The 20,379-nt window shown below is 39.8% G+C and overlaps 1 protein-coding gene across 1 annotated transcript in view; it reads left to right on the forward strand.

Annotated features, from left to right (window-relative positions):
* SPTLC3 (serine palmitoyltransferase long chain base subunit 3) overlaps positions 1-20,067 on the forward strand; it is an 88,521-nt gene extending 68,454 nt beyond the window's left edge. The window contains exons 8-12 of the mRNA XM_074927077.1: positions 1,187-1,406; positions 3,528-3,654; positions 16,368-16,503; positions 17,494-17,623; positions 19,954-20,067. Coding sequence (XP_074783178.1) covers positions 1,187-1,406; positions 3,528-3,654; positions 16,368-16,503; positions 17,494-17,623; positions 19,954-20,067 — 727 coding nt within the window. The remainder of the gene's footprint in view (positions 1-1,186; positions 1,407-3,527; positions 3,655-16,367; positions 16,504-17,493; positions 17,624-19,953) is intronic.
* Positions 20,068-20,379: the final 312 nt, after the last annotated feature.

Consider the following 20,379-nt stretch of genomic DNA (forward strand, 5'->3'; position numbering starts at 1 on the left):
GCGCTGCTCATTTGTACATGCTATTTGGGAGCAAACTCAATGTTTCTGTTTACCTGAAGTTCTTGTAGCTTTTGCAGTCAGACACACCTTAGCCACAGAGCACTGGTTTTCCTGGCATAGAGTGCACTTGCTTTATGCTTGATAGGAAGTATTTAGCATTTAAAGACCTGCTTACTACAGCTAGTGGAAGAGAGCATGTTTTACTCATTATGAAATTAATTAATACTGAGTCCATCAGAGCACATCCAAGCATAGCTGCGTTATCTCACGAAGGTTTTCAAGACGTATCAGTCTTCACAGCAATGCTATCGATACTTCAACTTTATGGGATTAGAACACATTTCTTATTTGTCTCCCTGGGCTTTCATTTTGCCATACACCTCCTCTGTGCTTTCTAAGTTACCGGTGCGATTACTAACAATACAGAAGATTAATCAACTTTTATTATTTCTACAAATCTCAGTACACCATTAGTTCAAGTTCAGAATATTTTCTTTTCCTGGACGGCTGTAAGAAAGTAAGAAGAAAAATAATGGAAACTTTTTTCCTTTTGAGTACTAGGTAGCAGGCTATTATTTCCTAAAAAGTACATACTGGGAGCAACAGTTGTCAAGAGTGGCTTTGAGCTCCCTGTTCTAATCACCAATTCTGTCCCCTTTGAAAACTGGAGCTGCTTAGAGTTATGGCACCATCTGTGCGTTGCATGTGGCCCATCTCTTGGATGTGCTAGACCCAGCTCCTCTGCACCAGAGTAATTTTCTCTAGAGCTGTTACCCCCAAATGTTGCCACAATAGCTGACAATGAAATGAGCAGGGACCGGACTGAATTATAGTGGTTACTTGTAATTCATTACAATACTTGTTTTGTAGTGAATTGTGATGTGCTGCTTTGGGTGAGTATCTCCCCCTTGCGTTATCCTTCTCTTTTCTAGCATGTTGAAAATTTGGAAATGTTCAAAGATTTTTTGACTGGTTTTGATTGCTTGAATTCTAAAACTGTTTCCTGTTTTATACGAACCCGCAGATGGGAAAGAGTTGCAATTTTTCTTTGAACTGTAAATACAAGTTGAAGTTCCAGAAGATCTTTCATGGAGTAAGGCAATTAATGCCTATATTTTCTGGCAGTATCTTAAAGAGAAAGAGAATACTGGATTTGTTGCTCATCCATGATTCTCTCCATCCACAGCATGGAAGGGTCCATCGTACACCTACCAGAGATAGTCTCCCTGAAGAAGAAATACAAAGCCTACCTCTACTTGGACGAAGCTCACAGCATCGGTGCGGTGGGAGCAACGGGCCGAGGAGTTGTGGAGTACTTCAGTATGAGTCCTGATGATGTTGACGTATTAATGGGAACGTTCACAAAGAGCTTTGGTGCAGCTGGAGGATACATAGCTGGCAAAAAGGTAAAAGGAAAACACAAACATTTTAACATCAAGGTGGGAGAAGTACCTTCTTTATTATGTATGATATAATTCATAATTTTTTTCACATAGACTGCCTTACAGAAGCATTATTCTAAAGTTAGGGCCATTTTTGTCTGGATCCCAAATGCACATCAAACAGTTGGACTTTCTTATTTTTGTCTAATGTTCATATTACGTAATTTGCTTGGTTTGGGTATTTCTGTGCCACCCTGATGATTGTTGTTTGTCTTGGAAATGTTTAGACATGTTGTGGTTGGCTAAATATATTTCACTACATTAATTTGCATGCAGACTGCTTGTTACTTTGTTTCACATTTGTAAACAATTTGTGGAGCAATATTGAGAGATTAAAGCCACAGTTTCATCCACCGATAATAAAATTCGTAAACAGTTGGGGATTGTCATAGTTGCGTTTTTTAGGAGGATGGAGAAAGAGGGTCACTGAGGACCTTTTGCAATAGTAAAATCTGTGTCCTCAGTTGCTCTGCGTACATTAATAAAACAACTTCTTGCCAACAACAGATGTCAACAAAAAGTAGAGCTGAGCTTGTTTTAACTGGGGCTGTAGAAGAAGAGAAAGCATAATCAGCACCATTGTGAAATGTCATCAGTTTTGTTGCTTGACAGAGATATCAAGTGGTTGCTGATTATTTACCCTTTTCATACCCTGCTGAATGTATTTTTAAGTAGTTTGCTGAATGAGTAGGAAGCCTGTTTAGACAGCCCATATGGTTGTTATCAGAATAACATTAATAAGGGTAGCACTTGAGTAAAATAAAAGGACTATAAGAAAGTATAAAGTGTATATTTCTTAATGTATTTTTTGGTTTTGCCCCTGAAGATCTTAAAGCAGGCTATCATAATACATCAAAAATCAATTTTCTTTGTTTCCTTTGCTTCCTGAATTTGTATCTGAAGGTTTAACTCTTTCCAAAGACAATGTGGCTAATGTAGGTAGAAATTATGGAAAGCCTAGACCTGTGAAAGGCAGTCTGAAGTAATTCATCATCTAATCCTTGGAAGTTTTGTCAAATGAAAGTGGGTTGCTCTTTTCACGCCTGTGCGTATCACTAAGCTTTGCCTCAGGCTTCTGGGCCTTGGTAGCAGCTGCTCACCCAACACACTAAGCAAACTTACATTCATTTCTGCAGCTAAAAACTCACTGTAGCACAGAGCACAGAAGGCTTCTCAGCTATTTGGTCAAACCCTTAGGTTTACAATTGCAATACAGCAATGCATAACCTGTATGAGGTTAGGTAAATCTCCTTAGCATTGGACTTATGGCATAGACTCATACAGATTTTTTAGCAATAATTTGTGTTACTGTCTTTCCGTTTTTTTTCTGGTGATATTTTTAATCAAAGGCAGTTTTCAAGAGGGCCTCATCCCCTTCCCACTATCATGCATTAAGCTTTTAGTGTGGTAACTGTACTCTGATACTTTGTACTGGGAGGTATAAACTGTCATAATAATGATGGTCTTAATCGAGCGCTGAATTCCAACAGTGTCCCTGGATTCAGGTGAGTTACTGGTACTTTAGACATGCCTACAGTGCAGCAAATGCTTTTTGTAGGAGCACAGATTTTTCTCTTAGTTATGCAAGGAAATCTTAAAGCAACTATATCAACTCTAACATAACTGTCCCTACCACACTGATGGGAAGTTTCAATTGAAATAAATTTATATGCTAATAGCTAAAGATAGATCCTGGTAAGGTTGCTTTTCCTGGGTTACTTCTTGTGGCAGAGAAACTGTACTGATGTCATGCCAGCTTTGCTTCATTCCCAGAGAGGAACTGAGCTGTATTTTAAGTACAGCTGTTAATTGGTCTTTAAATGATTTGGGCTCCTTTATAGTAAGTCTAAGACCAGAAGTAAACATTATTCTATTCCAGACCTTTGTTTCAGCTGTAATTGCCCTACTAATATGGTATTTACACCTGCCTGATGTTTCTTCAGGCCATGAATTAACAGCAGCAGCCAAGAAAGCAAACCAATAACTGGTGAAACTTTGCGTGTTCTCACTCCTGCAGTAGTTAAGAGGGAGATCTGCTGTTTGGCCAGCTCAAAGCTCATTCATGCTTTGTTTTGCTTGTGTAAGGAACTTGTGGACTTTTTACGAACTCATTCTCACAGTGCTGTGTACGCCACATCTATGTGTCCACCCGTAGCAGAGCAAATCATCAGGGCAATGAAATGTCTCATGGGACAAGACGGGACAACACAAGGTAAGCCACTTTCTTTAACTTCGAATTTCAATTACTACCAGAGCACCCACTGCACACATGCACACACAGAGTGTCATCCAGCAGCAAAGTAGTTTGGTAATCCAATGCAAAAGAAATAATGCTTACTGTAAAATTAATATCGAAATCATCATACTTGTAGGTGCTGTTCTTTTTCCACACCCATCCACATGCAGGAGGGATGGGAATATTCTGGAATTCTGGCGCTGTAGTTGCCAGCAACAAATAGAAGTATATAAATTGCCCTTTGAGTAGGTTGTCCGACTTTGTAGGAGGAATTTATAAGGATAAACCTTCATTAATGGGTTAGATGCTGTCAGTTTAGCTTCTTTGCAAGTGTGAACCTTTGGAACAACAAGCAACTCAAGCATGGCACAGAATTTCAAAACAGGTATTGTATGTTAGATGATAGTATGGGAAGATGATTCTTATAATTCCTCCCTCACTCAAGCATTAATTATTGTGTTCTAAAGCTAGTTTTGAAGTACATTTTCTCCCAAAAGAATTGACTACTTGGTGTCTTTATGAAAAATTTGGTTTATTTATATTCCTTTCCTGAAGTTGCAGATGCAGCTGCCATCCAGCCCTCTGTGTAATACGCTTTCTGTGCAGCAAGCAACAAAATAGCTGTAACCTGTCTATCTGCTACTGTTTCAAAAGGATACTGAGATGTACTCAATGCTCTAGGTCTTAAATCCTAACTCAGAGTGGTGGGTTTTGAAGTGGTATAGTTTTTCTTATGAATGCCCAAGAATCACATCGTTGTGTAACAGGCAGTTGAAGATACAGGTTCTGCTCTGGATTGCAATCTGTTTTATACCAGTCCAGCAGCACTGGGCTGTGCTGTTTTCTCTTACCTTGTGTAGGACTAATGGAGTCATTCTCTATTAGCCCTCCCTGATAGATATGACATGAGTAAGGTGGGTGTAGAAAGGAAAAAGGGTATACGAGAGCAGGTAAGATGCTGCTCTGCACTATTCTGTTGGAGTGCCCTAGAGGGCAGTTTCAAACCTTGATAGTTACGAGGCTATTAAGACATTTATCGCAGCCCTTCAGTTAGGCCAGAATTTACAAGACCCCAGCATACAAAAGAAGGGATAAAGAATCCGGTCCTGATGCCAAATTCTGCAAGTGCAGCAAAACTCTAGTGCAGTGTGCAGACAGCAAGGAAACGATGCTTTTGCCATTTTGGCAAAGTCAGAGCATAACGACTGTTTCCAACTTGAAATCTGAAAGGTTGAGGTTGTGTATGCTGATGTCTACATCCTGTTCAATATAAGAAACCAGCTCTGACATGTTTCTTCTACCTTGAGGACTGTGCGTGCAGCCTGTCCTGCTGTGCTGCTCCCTGCGCTGGCTATAGGGAGTGTTTGCCGTCAGAGGGCGGCCTTACTCAGCCTTCCCAGGATTTAGGCACTTAAGGCTCTCCTAGATGCTGCGTGTAAAATATTAAACACGCAGAGCATTTCCAAACCTTCAAAGCTTCTTAAAAATGATCTTCAGCTAGCGTGATTCTGCATGCAGTTCAGTGCAGGCTAATAGCAGAACTTGATTCAAGATGGAGCCTTTTAAGACGTGCATGTCTGACTGTCTTAGGGCTAAGAGTTTGCAGCATTTTCTCTTCCAGTGTTTTTTAACGGCACAATGTTTGTATTTCTGCACAAAATAAGTGCTTATTAAGTCTTCTGCAAATCCTTCGCAAAATAAGTTAGTACTCTGTCATTTTTTTAGAATTTGTCTTGCAATATGAAATGCAAATGAATAGAAAAACAAATTAATAACTCGTATATCACAACTTAGAGTATTGCACAAAGGCTAGCAAACTGGCTATGAAGTGTAAAAATGTTTCTTGTCCTTCTGAGCCAGACTCATTATTTTAGTCTATTGGTTTTTCTTTCATGTGGGCCTCCCTTCATTAGGCTGTCTTGTGGACTACAAAAAAAAAACACAACCCAAAACACAGGAAAAAATGTTGTGCTGGACCACACTACAATGCTGCTTTGGCCTTCAGACAGAGGAAGGTGGTGGCTTAGAAAGGAGGGGGGATCAGAAGGGAGAAAGCACTGTCTCTTCTTAGATATTTTCATTTCCAAGGACAACAGCAGCCTTGGCTGAGTTCTTTTGGTCTGCTGTCATAGAAAACCATGAATCCTCCATGTGAGCTGTCCTTATGAGAGCATGAGCCATGTAGCAGAGACACCTGGCAGAGAAGTTTCAAATGAACCGGAGTTGCCAAGGGTGGTATGGCCCCTTTGTTGTCTGGAAGCCTGTTGAATTGAAAAAATGAGTTTATTTTGCAATTTATTTCAAATGGCATTCTCTTCCCTCAGGATGATTTGGGGAATCCTTTATAAGGAGATGTCCACTGATGGCTTGCCCTCTGGAGGGCATTTCTGTAGGGGAAAACCAATACAAAAACTACTGGGAATGCAAAAAATACTGGGAATATTTTGGAAAAGAATTAAATTAGATTTTGGTAAAAAGTTCCATCTTAACTAGAGGGTGCTTCTTGAAAAGAGTATGAAATAATTGGATGACAAATGTGTTAGCCCACCATGTTCTTACATCTGAAGTTCATGTCTGACTCCTCTGTAGATTAATAGAAAACTAAGAGAAGGAAGACTGATTTGGTCATTTAAATTGCTGCTCTGGAAACTCTATTCTATATTTTTTACTACTTCACACAGTCTTCTTTTATATTTTCCCAGAATGCTTTCACATTCCCTTCAATTTCTTGCTAGTTTTTCTCCACTGATTTGTTAAGCAGTTGATCTAGAAAAGAGTAGCATAGGTTGAATTATATAGTGGGTAATGCCAGAGGCCAGAAATGCAGTGATACTGCTGGTATTTATCCTGATGTGTATCCAGATGATTGATCTCCCGTATTTTCTTCCTTCATTTTTGATTAGTAAGAATACAGTTGGTTGGAAAGGATCAGGGTGTGCATTTCCAGGACAGGATCAGTACACTGCACAGATGACTACAGGGTATGAATAGGTGTTTATGGACACAGGGGGTACAGCTTCTTTACAAGGAAGGAACAGGTTAGCACTTTAACCTGTGAAAATTCAGTGAAAACTAAACTGTTTAGTTGGAAATTATCTACAACAGGTGTCTCTTTCAGGATGCAAATTTTTCTTACCAACAAAAAAGGTTTGATCCTTCCACAGAAGAAGGCTAGATGTACATATGGGGGGTTGATAATCTAGGAAAAAAAAAAAAAAAAAAGCAAGAGAAAAAAAACCAAACAATTAAAACAAATCCTTTTTCTCCTGAGGATCTTCAGTTTCTCCAGGTTTTTGGATGAAGATTTTGATTGTGACAGCCAAGTTTTTAATTTTTGCCATGTCTATGAAATACCATCTGAGTCATGTGATGTTACAAGTCTCTAAAAAGTCTCTACTTGAAATTAATATTGACAAATCTCAAGATCCACTGAGTGAAGAGGCATCATCCAGCTCAGTCTGGGGGGCCTGAACAGAGCATCCCCTCACCTGGAGCCTGGGCAGAAGACTGGGGCCCTGAGCACCTGTGTCTATCCTGCACTGTCCTGCACTTAGGGAAGTGAGCCAGGAATATTAGAGAGAAGAGACTCTGAGTCTTTCAAGTGAGATGCTAAGACAGGCTGGAGAGGCTGTGAACTGAAAGGGAAGGAGAGGAAGAGGGAGAAATATGTCTGCAAGAAGCTACAGAAAACACAGGACCCTCTAAACCACTGCTGGTACCTCAGACATTCTTTGTTCTTCTCTGGTCAGCAAACTGCTGTGGAAGTGTACTAGCAAGATGTGTGCTTCCCTTCCTTTGCAGCAGGAGCCTCCAATTTGGATGGGACAGTTCTCATTTTAAGCACTTTGCACTGACATCCATAAAAAGATGTAAATATAAATCTGTAGATGAAAAAAAAAACCCACAGAAGCCATCTATATATAAATGTATGGGCATGTCCCATATCAACATTTGTGATAGTTGTGAGACATTAATGTCATGATAATATGACTGGGAGGATGCTGCAGAGATGTTAGGTTCCTTCTTTTGCTATGTTTTCTGCTGTGACTTGAGAAAATGAAGCACAAAGATATACTGAATTAGAAGATGATAATAATTCCCTCAAAACTGATATGCACAGTTTTTCCTGCCTGGGAGAGAGGAGTAGGTTGAGGTCAATATGACCAAGTCCTCTGTTTCTTGTGTCAGAAGAGTCAGAGAATGACAACAAATATTGCAAATGTATTTCTGTTTTCATGTAAAATTGTATTTTTAGTAGAGTACATGGTGTATTTTGTTTTTTTTCAATGCCATGTTTTACAGGACTCTGAAAATTGACAGCTTGTAGAACAAGACACATTTATTCTTGGTAACATAATGTTATAGATACTATCGTAGTTCCTATAATAGAGTTGTTCAAAAGTGTATGAACTTCTGGCAGCTGGCATTTCCTTTAGTAATGTCATAAGGCAGCAAGTTCCACAGTTCAATTCATGTAGTCCATAAAAAAAATATATCATTTTATCCCTCTTAAGCCTTCGTGGCCTTTTCATCTCAAACGTGTCTCTCCTCATTTATTAGGAGATATGGGAAGCAGAAGTTCCCATGGCAATTACTCTTTATAATTCATAATGTAGATATTCTTTATATGTTCTCCTAGTGGCTTCTCATTACACCACTGGAGATACCTCAGGAAACTCAGCAGCTGCCTTAGTGGTTTTATCCCCATGATGAGACTGTAGTTGACTCAGAGTGTTTGGACCCTGCACAAATTTTCAAGTACACTTGCTTGCATGCAACACAGCCCCTCCAGCTGTGACCTCAAACCTTATTTTTTCCCTTTCTGCTTGAGAATACCAAAAGCATATTTTTACACTTAAATTTGATAGGTAAGAGATAGAACCACTAGCAGACAGTTAAAACTGCTAGAAAATGAGAAGCGATTTTCTTGATGACTAATAATAGATTATAGGGGTGTAAAAAGGAAATTGCAGCATTTGCAAAGGCATAATTGTTCTGTTTAATGAATGGCAAATAATAATTCACCAACAGCAATCAGCATTTTTCGTATGTTTTTATGGGATGCTGAAAAATTTAAAACCCTATCCTCAGGAATCTACTGTCCTTGTTACGATGTTGTTTAGATAGAAAGTTTCTTTAAAATGTTAATTTACTTTGCCATTTGTGTTGATTGGTTTATCTTTTGCAACTGCTAGTTTTCATTTTTGTTTTTAACAGACTTTGAGTTCTTGCATTTGAACCCATTCAGACTGTGAGAAGCTGCAGAACGCTGCTTTCTGTTTTGGCTTGGCATTAAAAAGATCTGTTTTTAAAAGGTTCCTTTTTAAAACATTTCCGTCTGCCTTACTTTTTTGTATAACTGGAGGACCAGCTTCTTAAAATGCTCAGTTTCCTACATTTTCCACTGCTATCTGTGCTCAGCAATGTTTTGAAAATATTAGCTTTGCCTATCAGTGTCCTCTGTAAATTCAAAAACCTTAGTCTCACATCACTAGAACCTGGCATAAACCAGCACTGGTGCAAGGAAGGGCATTCTTGCCCTCTTTTTTGCCTTTCCCCCCTGCCCATGCCCTGATTCGTGCCCTTTTTCCTTACACCAGCATTAGTGTTCGTGCAGCCATGCAATGAACTGAATCAGAGAACCACTCTAGCTGAAAAATAACCTACCCTCCCACAAATGGTTAGCTTATGGCCAAACTGGTTCCCTGAGCCAATCTACCATACAGCTACATGAATCCTAGTGCCAGGACTTGAGCAGATGGAGCCGAGAGGAACGATCCTTTTTGCAGCAAAATAAATCAGACTGAACTGATCATGAAACTATAGCTGTAAGCTTTAATACTGCAAGCTTTAATACTGCAAGCTACTTAGTGATGGACCCCTTGAACCTGCTCGAAACAGCTTGCAGAATCAGTCATGCTGGTTTTAGATTTTACTGTTCCCTCTCAAATTCTCATTCTGCTGCTTCATTCTGAGATGATTGCTGCTCTCAGGTCCTCATCAAGCAGAATGCTTGAACTCTGACTTAATTTTAAGTTAATATTCCCAATGAGTATGTGCTTACATTTAAAGTGTGTAAGCAAAATTGTTCCCTGTTTGCACAGCATCAGCTTCATGACTAGGGCTCCTGGTCACTATGACGGTGAAGATGCTAATGATGATACTATGCTGTCACAATTATTATTTGTCTAAACTGAACATCACAGATGTTCTCCCAGCAGTGAATGATGAAACGGAGCTAAACCCTGCCACCTTTACTCAAACTGAGTGAGATGTGCTGTTTCAGTGGAGCCACCTGCCATGTGGTTTGCCTCCTAAAGGAAGCCAAATGTATTCACGGAGGGTCAGTTGATCTGAACAAGCGGGGCCTTTGGAGTAACAGTGTTTGCAGTGATTTGCAAGAGCTCTGAGGATTGACCAAATTCTACCTCATTTGAAGTCACTTTTTCCACATTCAAAGTTAAACCCAGTGCTGTGGTCCTCTAGCAGACCCTACCCCTGGATAGGTGTCCCCTGTATTCACAAATAATATTAACTGCAGGCAGAGGAGGAATGTGATCAGACTTGGATGTGACTCATGGCCTGTCCCCAGCAACAAAAGCTACACTTTCCCCAGGGACAGCAACATGCAGCTCCATGACACAGCCGCCTTTTAAGGGTGTCTTTGCTGCCGTGATAGAGCGTGAGGATCCCTCCTCCATTCCAGATGCTGCTTGCTGCTGCCCAAAGAATCCAGTGCTGTTATCAGCCTGGGGAGCACAAAGGAGAGAAGTGCCTTTTCTAACGGCATTTCAGAAACACCTAATGCAATACAGATGGAGCACGTTGTGCACTGGCTGGCTTTCAGCAGGGGGACTGATGGGCTTTGTGATTAATCACCTGTGCTGGGAGTAAATAAGGCTCAGCCAAGGCTGGCTGCTCTGTCCCTGCTTTTGTGCAGGACACTGAATGCCGACATTATATGCCTGAATACAGATAAGGGGCTGGGTAGGCATAGCTGACTCATTCGAGAAAGCAGGTACAAATGACAGAATTTATACAATTTTTCTCCTTTCTGCTTCAGCTGAAATTACCACTTTTTCCTCCTTTAATCTGCTCTGGAAAGTGTTTTGCAGCAGTTCGCAGTTAAAATTGGACTGACTAAATAAGTCCTTAAGGGCTTATTTAGGAGCTGAATTAAGCTGAAATTACTAGGTTTCTAGTTGACATTAGATTGTAGAAGAAAATGTCTTCACTTCTCCCCAGTTCATAGCAAAGTTATTTTTTTATAAAGACTTTTTATCTGAGAACATATTTCCTTTAGGCACCCCAATTTTATAGCATTCTATTTGTGATTTAATGCACATGGAGGTACATGTGTGTTACTCTTATAATGGAACCAGAGGAAAAAATGAAAATCTGTCCATCTGTAACAGTTTAGTGGGGAAGAGCTATTGTTTTCCAAATTTTTTTTCAGCCTATGAAAGTTTGCTTTTTACTATCTAGTTGTTAGTAGAGGAGGGCAGGGAGTGGAGTTCTCCATCCAAGGAACACAGATTGAAGAGACATGCTGACACCGGTATGTAAAAGTCTGATTGTGTAACTAATTATCTAGAAAGACCCTATGAAATAACAGCTGGAGAAGATTAAAGCAGGTGGATTTGTGTCTTGAAGAGTCCACCGCATGCCAAAAAAAAAGAGTACAGCGTGGGATTATCTTTCCTGGAATGGGTTCAGGAAAAATATCTCTCCTTCAATTAAAATACACCTGAGATCTTGATATGAAAGGCTACAGGTTGCTTATTCCTGTTTTCAATATACTGAGTCAGAATTTCCAAGGATAGAAGCCTACAGGAAGAGTTCAAAGGTAGAATGTTTGCGCAGGAACTGAACGCAGACAGCTTCTCTGCTTATTAAAATCTCGAAGTAGTGAAAAGCAGATAGCTCTGGAAGAGGAAAACAAACTTTTGTTTCAGAGAGCTGATAGTTTTACTACCTCTTTCGCTGCCAGGATAAGGTCCTCAGCTGGCATAAAGAGCATAGCTCTATTGAAGTGCCTGGAGCTGTGCCAGGTAACACCCGCCTGAGGTCAGGCCATCAGAAGTGCAGTAAGGATGCCTTCCTGCTGTCAAACTTCAGAGCATCTCCTCATGGACAGCAGGTCTGAAGCCATAGCCTGGCATCTGACAAAGCATCTACCAAGTCTATCACTCTAAGCGACTCCCTTAAAAAGCCTTTTGCTTCAAAGAAATTATGAGCAAGCCACTATCTTTTATCATTTCTCTCCCTCTTGCATTCTTTCTGTTGTTTTTTTTTTTTTCCTTAAACTAAACCATATTAATTTTGAGCCAAAAAGCCTTCTAAAAGCCTGCAGAAATTAATAAGCTAAAACTGGCAATAGGCGATAATGCGTGTCAAATAAAATTATAATCAGCATTCTTCCCAGAAGTGCCAACACCTTAGAACTTCGCAGTAAACCAAGTATTTTTAAAGCTATGCAACAAACATAAACTCTAAATTTGCCAGCAGTAGGTGGATTGCAGATGCAGTAAATCTGTTTTTGCTGCACCACCCAGGTAATTAATCCTGTATGTCAACAAAATCCCAGTAAACTGGCTGTGTATCACTGTATGTTCTAAGCATCGTGAAGATAACTTGTGAAATTTAAGAATCCTTTTTCCTTCAGTTTTCTCTCTTTTTGTCCCTTCTTAATTCAGCTAATAAAAAGATGTAGAGCTGTTTAATAAGGTCACACTCAACTTTAGCTGAAAACTCTGAGCATTACTGAGCTTAGTTTTAATTAGCTAAGGGTCAGTATTCCCTGTCCAGGCTGTTTCCTCCAAACATATGCTGTGTTGTGGTTCACATGTTTTATGGAATATAACTATCTGGATATCCTGCATGGTGTGCTATAAGCTATTTGAATAGACTGTAAATCCTCAAGAATTTTGAAAACTAAGAATTTTTAAACAAAGGTGCTTACTAAGGACCTGATCTTCTAATTGGTGCCGTACAGGTAAATTCTTACACTCAAATAGATGCAGCTATATAGTTTCAGCTCAAGGGTCCGACTCTGCAGTTTTTCACTCAATAAATAATAAAGGATGCAAGATCACAGCCTCAAGAATCAAAGAAAATAGATTTTAAATGCTGTGTCTTTGGTTAAACATACCACAGTGAATTTGGACTGAGATCTGATTCTAAACTGAACTCAATCACTCTTACACTGATTTATTCTGCAGTGTGGGGGAAAAATTGGGGCGATGAGACCAAAATAAATATTTTGCTCAGATCTGCCTTCTTATCTGACGTTGGAGGGTCCCATAAAGGAAGGAAAAAGAGCGTTGAAATACAGTTTCAAACTTTAAGGTTTTTATTGCTCTTATCAGGACAGCATATAAGATGGCTGTGTATATGATGTGTGTATGTGGTCTTTGACCACAAAACTTAACATGAGAAAGGAAAGTGTTGACACTTGGTAAAGAAATAGGTTCCTCCCAGCCACCCACCCACAAATACAGTGTGTGTAGCAATCATCTCCTAATGTGCTTTTTTTCCCTCCAGATATATGAGTGCTCTGATCTTTTATTTGGCTCTTTAATGCATCCCTGCAAATGAAATTACTGATCTGGGATGTTGCTAAAATATTAAAGTGGCTCTTTTGCATCAGCCCTGACTGGCTTGAAATAAGTTCCATAGGGAGTCTTGAAAGGGGAGACACCCCATCACAAACCAGTTGAGGATATAGATTTAGCAAGGAAAGACTGGAAAAGGAAGAGGTGTTTGACTTTTGGGGGCTTGCCTGAAACTTCCCTTTCAGCTCTAATGTTTCCTGTGCTGTATTCCCCCTCTTGCTTTGGAGTCTAAATTTCCAGTACCTAAAATAAGTAGGGACAAACTGATCAACTCTGGGTCATGCGCATATGGTTTGATAAATACCGAATGGCCTGGAATCTTGCACGGCTGACACTTTGTTTCCAGCTTTGTGGTAAACAGCTGAATAGAAAGGAGAAGGCAGCGAGTCTTAAGCTGAACTCGCCAAGAACATCTGCATTTATGAAAACTTTTCCTAACTGAAAATCTACTAGTTTCAAATGCTGTAGACTGAGAGTTTGGAAACTAGCTCAGGGGGCTGCTGAGATAGCAAGAAGCAGCAGTGGTTTTGAGCCTCCAGTTCAGGTTACTCCCCCACCCTCCTCCTTGTAATTTAGCCATCCAGGAGGTGCTAATAACATCTTTACAAATTCTACCAAGGGGAAAAGTCTCCCTTTAGACTTAAGACACATTATTCTGTGGTTCTTCTCTAACTCCCTCTCCTTTCCATCCCCTGCTCCCATTTCTCCTCCTCCTCAATATTTCCTCCTGGTTCTTTGAGATCTACTACACCAAAAATATTTTTGGAAATACCACAGACTATTGTTTTTATTAGTAACTGGAAAGCTTTGTAGTAGGATGCTTTTGTGTTTCATTTGTTTTCCTTGCTCTGGCACAGCTGTTTTTGTTTTAGCAGCATTAGAGAGATGGTTAAACTATTTGTGGCCTTTTCTAACCCAGCAGATCTCTTCCACTGAATGCTTTCAACTGAATGACTGAAACTGCAACTAACAGGTTGTCTGTGTGGGCAGTTTTGTGCATAAAGTTACAAATGCACTGGTTTTATGAGATCTTTTAATTTGTTCAGCAAAACACTGATCACTGTGAAGCAAGTCCCAGTTTCCCTATAAATTTCCCAGCCAGAACATTGACAGAACCTTGACTCGGGAAGATACGGAACAGATGAAGCAATAGGTCTTGTTCAAACCTATGCACACTAAGAAATGATTAATGGAAAAGAGGTTTATGTAGGTGCGGTAATCACCACCTTAGCAGAGGAATAGGAAGAAAAGCCACAGCACGTGGTGGGGCAGAATGTGGTCTGAGGACAAATCTGCCGAAGGTGGTATGGAACAGCTACAAGTGCCTAACTGGCCACTGTGGTTACCAAGGAGGAAGATGGGAAATGAGGAAACAGGCATCCAGTCAGAGAAGGGTGACAGCAGAAAGTAGTAACTGAAGAATCAAGGGAACAAAAAGTAAAGTAAAATGAAAAAGAAAATGGAGAGTGAAAACATAATACATCTGTGCAAAGGCACCTTAAAAGCAAAGGGAAAAAGATGAAATGAGTGGTACTGGAGGCTTTAGCGTTCATGTCTGGTGTCATAACGTAAGTGATATTGAAAGTATGGGCTGATGAATGGCAGGAAAATGAAAGCTAAGAGCGTAGCTGAGATGTGTCCTGCTAAATACCAGTCTTACCACATGTTCCCACCACCTCTGCTAGGCAGGCATAAGGAGCTGCGCAGTGATTAGGTTTAGAGAATCGATGTGTCTGACACTGGTTTGGCAGTTTTCTTTCTGGTGAGGTCAGGCAGATGATGGACCTGGCTTGATTCATTGTATGGCTCTGTGAACCTAGGGCTGGTACTGGGGAGGGTGGGGGAAAGAGCAGCATGTGGGTACGGGGTAGGCAGCACCCTCCCCGTCAGCACCTTCCAGCATTGGAAGAGCAGTGCATATATCGGATCACTGATGAAATATAATGCAGGTGGAGTGGGGAAAGGACATCTCCTACCTACAGTAATGTTGAGCGTGGCTCTTCCCTTTTGTATGCCATGGATTGGGAAGCAACTGCACTTGTCAGAAACCACCTCCTTAGTGACACTGCAAACAAAAAGGCTGAATTGACTTTTCAGCCACATTTTTTCTCTGCTCTTTTCAGTCTTTTTTCTTCATTAAAAATAATTGTTTCCAACTCTCCTGTCAGTTTTGCTGGGGGACACATCAGTGGATTCATGACTGAATGAGGCCAGGGACAATGCAGAGAACAAAACTTGTGTCTGAAAGTCTTGGATGACTGAAGATTGTTGTCAGATAATGATATTGAGGTAATAACAGCAAGATAAGAGGACAGAGAAACTGAGCAGAACTCATCAAGGAATTACATATGTAGATGCATATTGGAGTAACTGGAGTTATGCTGAATGTTCGTAACAACCTGCAGATCAGACCTTGTTTATCTTGCTTAAACTTTAAACAAAGTTTATTGCATGCTTTTCTTCTGTCTAAAAAATTGCAACACAAACCTCAATTTGAGCTGACCCAAAATGAAGTATTTCCTACTTTAAGTTTTATTACAGTCACAGAATCAAAAAGAAAAAAAAACCCCAAACATGTATGTGCAGAACTAGCTAAGATATAAGAGGACCTCTGTGGAATATTGTTAATGAGAAAAGATATGCATATACTGACATCTGTGTCAATTCTGTAGACATTAGTATCCCTTTATAGTGAATTATGTTGAGAAAGGACATACTCTATTTATATGTCCTGTATCCACAGAGACCTGTAACTACTTCTCTATAGGTGTATGTCACTCATTAGGCTTTATTCAGCACAATACAGTAAAGGGAATTGTTCACCTATCTACCCCCAGAAGACACACTGTTTCTGCCAGTGGGAAGGCCCCTCAAGTACAGGAATATCAGTCATCTCTCCTACAATGCCGTAATAATCAACATAGTTGCTCATTCCATGGTTTTCTTCTGAATCAAATAGCAACATACACATCTCAGCCAAAATTTTTGAACTCTTACCCACAGCCGTTTCTTGCCTGTTACTGGACTCCAATTATGATCTTTGCACTGACTGTTCTCCTGACTGACTCATTTCAGGGCTCCAAAGAGTGCGCCAGCTGGGGAAAAACACAAGATACTTCAGACGAAGACTGCATGAAATGGGCTTCATCATTTATGGCAACGATGATTCTCCTGTTGTCCCCTTACTCCTTTATATGCCTGGTAAGATAGGGTAAGTACTGAAAAAAAACCTGTTGGCACAACAAACACTATTTAAGTTCATAGGTTGTTTGGTATACACTGTGAAAAATGTAGTTATGTGTGGTAGATGCTTCACAAGAGAAACATAGACTGTTAGGGGAATTCATCATTTAGCTATGTTCTATTTTTAGTTTGGCTCTAGACTTAATTTTGAGCTGTTCCAGCATTCAGAATTTTAAAAATTTCTCTTATCATTTTTTAACTTGGAATTTAACTCTGGAATAATACTTTGGAATGCATTATGAATTTGGATTTTTTTTTTTTTTTTAATTGTAATCATTAAAATAGATGCATTGCCTTTGATGTGTGAATTGGTTTGGATGGATGTTCTTCTTCTCCGTCTGATCTTTGAACCACTTTTGCACATTTTACCATACACTACTTAGCAAGCAGCACTTGTGCACTGGCTCGGACATGCAGATCAGAAGTCAGTAGTAGCCTAATGTAAGGGTTGAGCTGTAGGGAGTATTTGCAAGTAGCTTAGGGTGGCTGTGTGCTCTTGGCCTAGCACATACCACACAAAATGTTCCTAAACTGGCAGAGTAACTCTGAGAGTGAAGAAACCATCACACAGATTGTTTATCCTTTTGATGTGCAGGAACCCAGCTCTCACACCTTCCAGAAGCCCAACTTCTTCCATGCTTAAGGATTGTAATGCCCACACATTTTGATTTGCATTTAAAACCTTTCACCGACATAAATGAATCATGTCTATTCTACAGTGCTCTCTCTGCCATCATACTTCTAGTATTTGACATCCACTTGGTTGTTGAGCAGCAAAGAATCTCAGTCCTCCTGGTAAAATTTTGGCTCTTACTGAATTCAATGGGAATATTACCATCCACTTCAATTGAAGACAGGATTTTACCCATTGTTTTATTATATTTGAATGTTTTCTCTCTGTGGTCAGTTTATTGGAGATAATTTACTTTTGCTTTTTTTCTTCTTTTTCTCTCCTTAGGGCTTTTGCAAGACGCATGTTAGAAAAAAATATCGGGGTGGTTGTGGTCGGGTTTCCAGCTACTCCTATCACAGAATCCAGGGCTCGGTTTTGTGTGTCAGCTGCACATACACGGGAGATGTTAGACACGGTAAGCACAGCAGATGTCCTGCTGAAATTAACTTCAGATGCAAAGGAGGTTGGGAGAAGCTGTGTGTCTGTTACTTTGAATCTCAATAATTCATCTTTACATTTGTTTTTCTGACCTTGTCACTGGATCTTTAAAGGCATTTTAGCCTTATATATTTTATTTTTTAAATGAAATTATGCGACAGTTAACTTGTTATGTTCTTCTATTTCTAATAGTGACCAAATCTGTCATCACTAATAAAGATCTACATGAAAAGCACAGGAAGTTAGAAGTTAAATGCTAGATCAAAACTATCAGGGTAGGAAACCTGAAATGATATAGAAATAGTTGAAAATCAAGTTTTCCATACCCTTATTTTCACTCTGTATTTCCACGTGTTTCTTGCGGAAGTATATGGGACAACCTTGGGGGTACAGATGGAAACTGCAAACAGTATTTGGAACTGTTTGAACCTAATGAAGTTTAATTGATGCTGTCTGGCCTTAGTTCTGTATCTTTCACTGATATCAGAAATATTGTTAAGAGTATGTTGAGACTTCTATCGTAAACCTCCATTCCAGCACAGTCAAAAATGTATTTAAAATAAACGTTGAAATGTTCCATCTCCCTTTCTTGCTAAAGGTGTTTTTGGCCTGGCTTGATATATGTTCTTCCATTCTCAGAATAAGCCAACTTAGAGGCATGAAACACGGAGGATTAACAGTAAATTTCAAGCTTTCTTTTTCCTCTCTTTGCACAATGGTCAAAGCAAAAAACCTGTGAATATGGGAAGGACTTGAGTAAAAGATGCCACTCCTTCATGCAGGCAAGCACCAGTGCCTGCAGAGAGCCCCTGGTTCCCCATTTGCTTCCTAAGATTCATGTGGAGCTTGAGGCCAGAGCCCTGCCCAGCTGACCAGCTCCCACACCAGTGTAGATCCCTCTCAAACAACATTTAAAAATCTGCCTTGCATGTGTGCAGTGTAAAATTCCTACTGCTCTTGAAGGTGCAGTAATTATTAATAAGGTATAATACCATAAAGATAATACTGTGCAGAACAGGGCATAGCTAAGTAGCTTTTGCTGTTTGACTGTGTAGGTTTTGGCTTGCGTAACTAGTAATAGGCAATGAAGTTGGTCTGAAGATTGATCTCTTGAGGTTGCTGCTTTGATTTTCTTCCTCTCCCCCACCCCCAAATGTCAAGCCCATTCATTTTTGGGCCGTCATTGCATGTTCACTTCCTACTACCTGCACGTTGCTGCTTCCTAGTACCGGTGAAGGTCTGAAACATTTCCCAGCCACCATTCTTGAACATGCTGTATTTTTGCCTTTGAAAGTGGGATCATTGCCCTAGTACTTGTGGCATTCTTTGAATGTCCTTACAATATGGGGGAATGGAAATGCCCTGAGTTTAATTACTTGCAGATGAAAAATCTTTTGGACAAACACTTTGTGAATATGCCTAAACCCAGGGTAACAACAGGTAACAAGCACAGTGAAAACTTTTCCCTTTGGCAAAATTTGTTTTGAATCTCAGCCTGGAACTAAAAAGAGGAAAGATCCATGAAAGGGCAAGCTCCCAAGAATAACTTCCTTAATGACCTTGAAGATATCTCTCTGCATAAACCATTATTAAATTACTCCTTTTTGTTCTTGAGCTCATTTTAGTGGCTTAACAGAAACAGGCTCAAAATCAAAATTGCTGTTTTCTTCTTTGGTGCCAAAAGGTTGACTGCTCTTGAATGTGGATCAGATGCTGCAGAACACTGAACTGCTGCTCTGTGGTGCAGAGTCCCCTGGCTACTTTTTGAATCTACTGAGAGCTGGGGACACAGCTCAGCAAATTGCATTACCATATTAATGCATTATTAATTATGCCTGTGATACAAGAATATAATGGAATGCACTAAAAATATCTTATTCAGACTATGATGTCTCTGGTCAGCACTGTGGGCTGAGTCCCATCTAAGAAAATGGAGTGACAACTCCAGTCTTCAGGATCTATAAGGAAATATTACACATTCCTTTTACACAAGCAAAGAAAACTTCATCTGGATTATTATCTCCCTGTGATTTTAGAAAAAGGTTTTTTTTTTCATTTGTGCTCAATTATTGTACTTACTAATAAACCATATCTACTGAAGCAGTAAATTCTGTTCTCATAGATGCTATTGTACATCTGCGACTGCACTGACTGTTCGCTGTAGGAGAATGAAAGCAAAATTTGGCCATTTGCCCTCTAGAATTTCTTTAATTGATGCTTTTATAGTCTTCCTGTTCTGCTGTAAAGTGAAAGCTACTAGAACTTCATTGTTTTTCCAAGAGAATTGACACACTGTAATGCTTGCAGGTTTTGAATGCTCTGGATGAACTGGGTGATTTTCTTCATCTGAAATATTCCCGGTATTCCAAGTCATCTCATCCCGAACTCTATGAAGAAACTAGGCTTGAACTTGAAGATTAATTTTTCCACCCATGAAGAGAACATTATGATGCTATGAAGGGGGGGAAAACCCGAAAACTAAAAAATACAAATGCATTTCTTCCCTTTTAAGGACAATTTTTGTTTCTCAGTTAATTGAAAGGAGGGGAAGTTCGGGTGTTGCATTTTATGGTATCAAATTCCTGTATTCAAGAGACTGAAATATTGATACACATTGCCTCCCCAGGGGATCTGTCTTCTTATGGTATTTTTGATGCAGAATGAATGCATCCATTGATCGAGTTGCTAACGTACAGCTTTTCTTACGGCCCCTTTTTATGAAGAGGCTTCAGA

The sequence above is a fragment of the Athene noctua genome, chromosome 1 (assembly GCF_965140245.1).
Source record: "Athene noctua chromosome 1, bAthNoc1.hap1.1, whole genome shotgun sequence".
Lineage (NCBI taxonomy): Eukaryota > Metazoa > Chordata > Aves > Strigiformes > Strigidae > Athene > Athene noctua.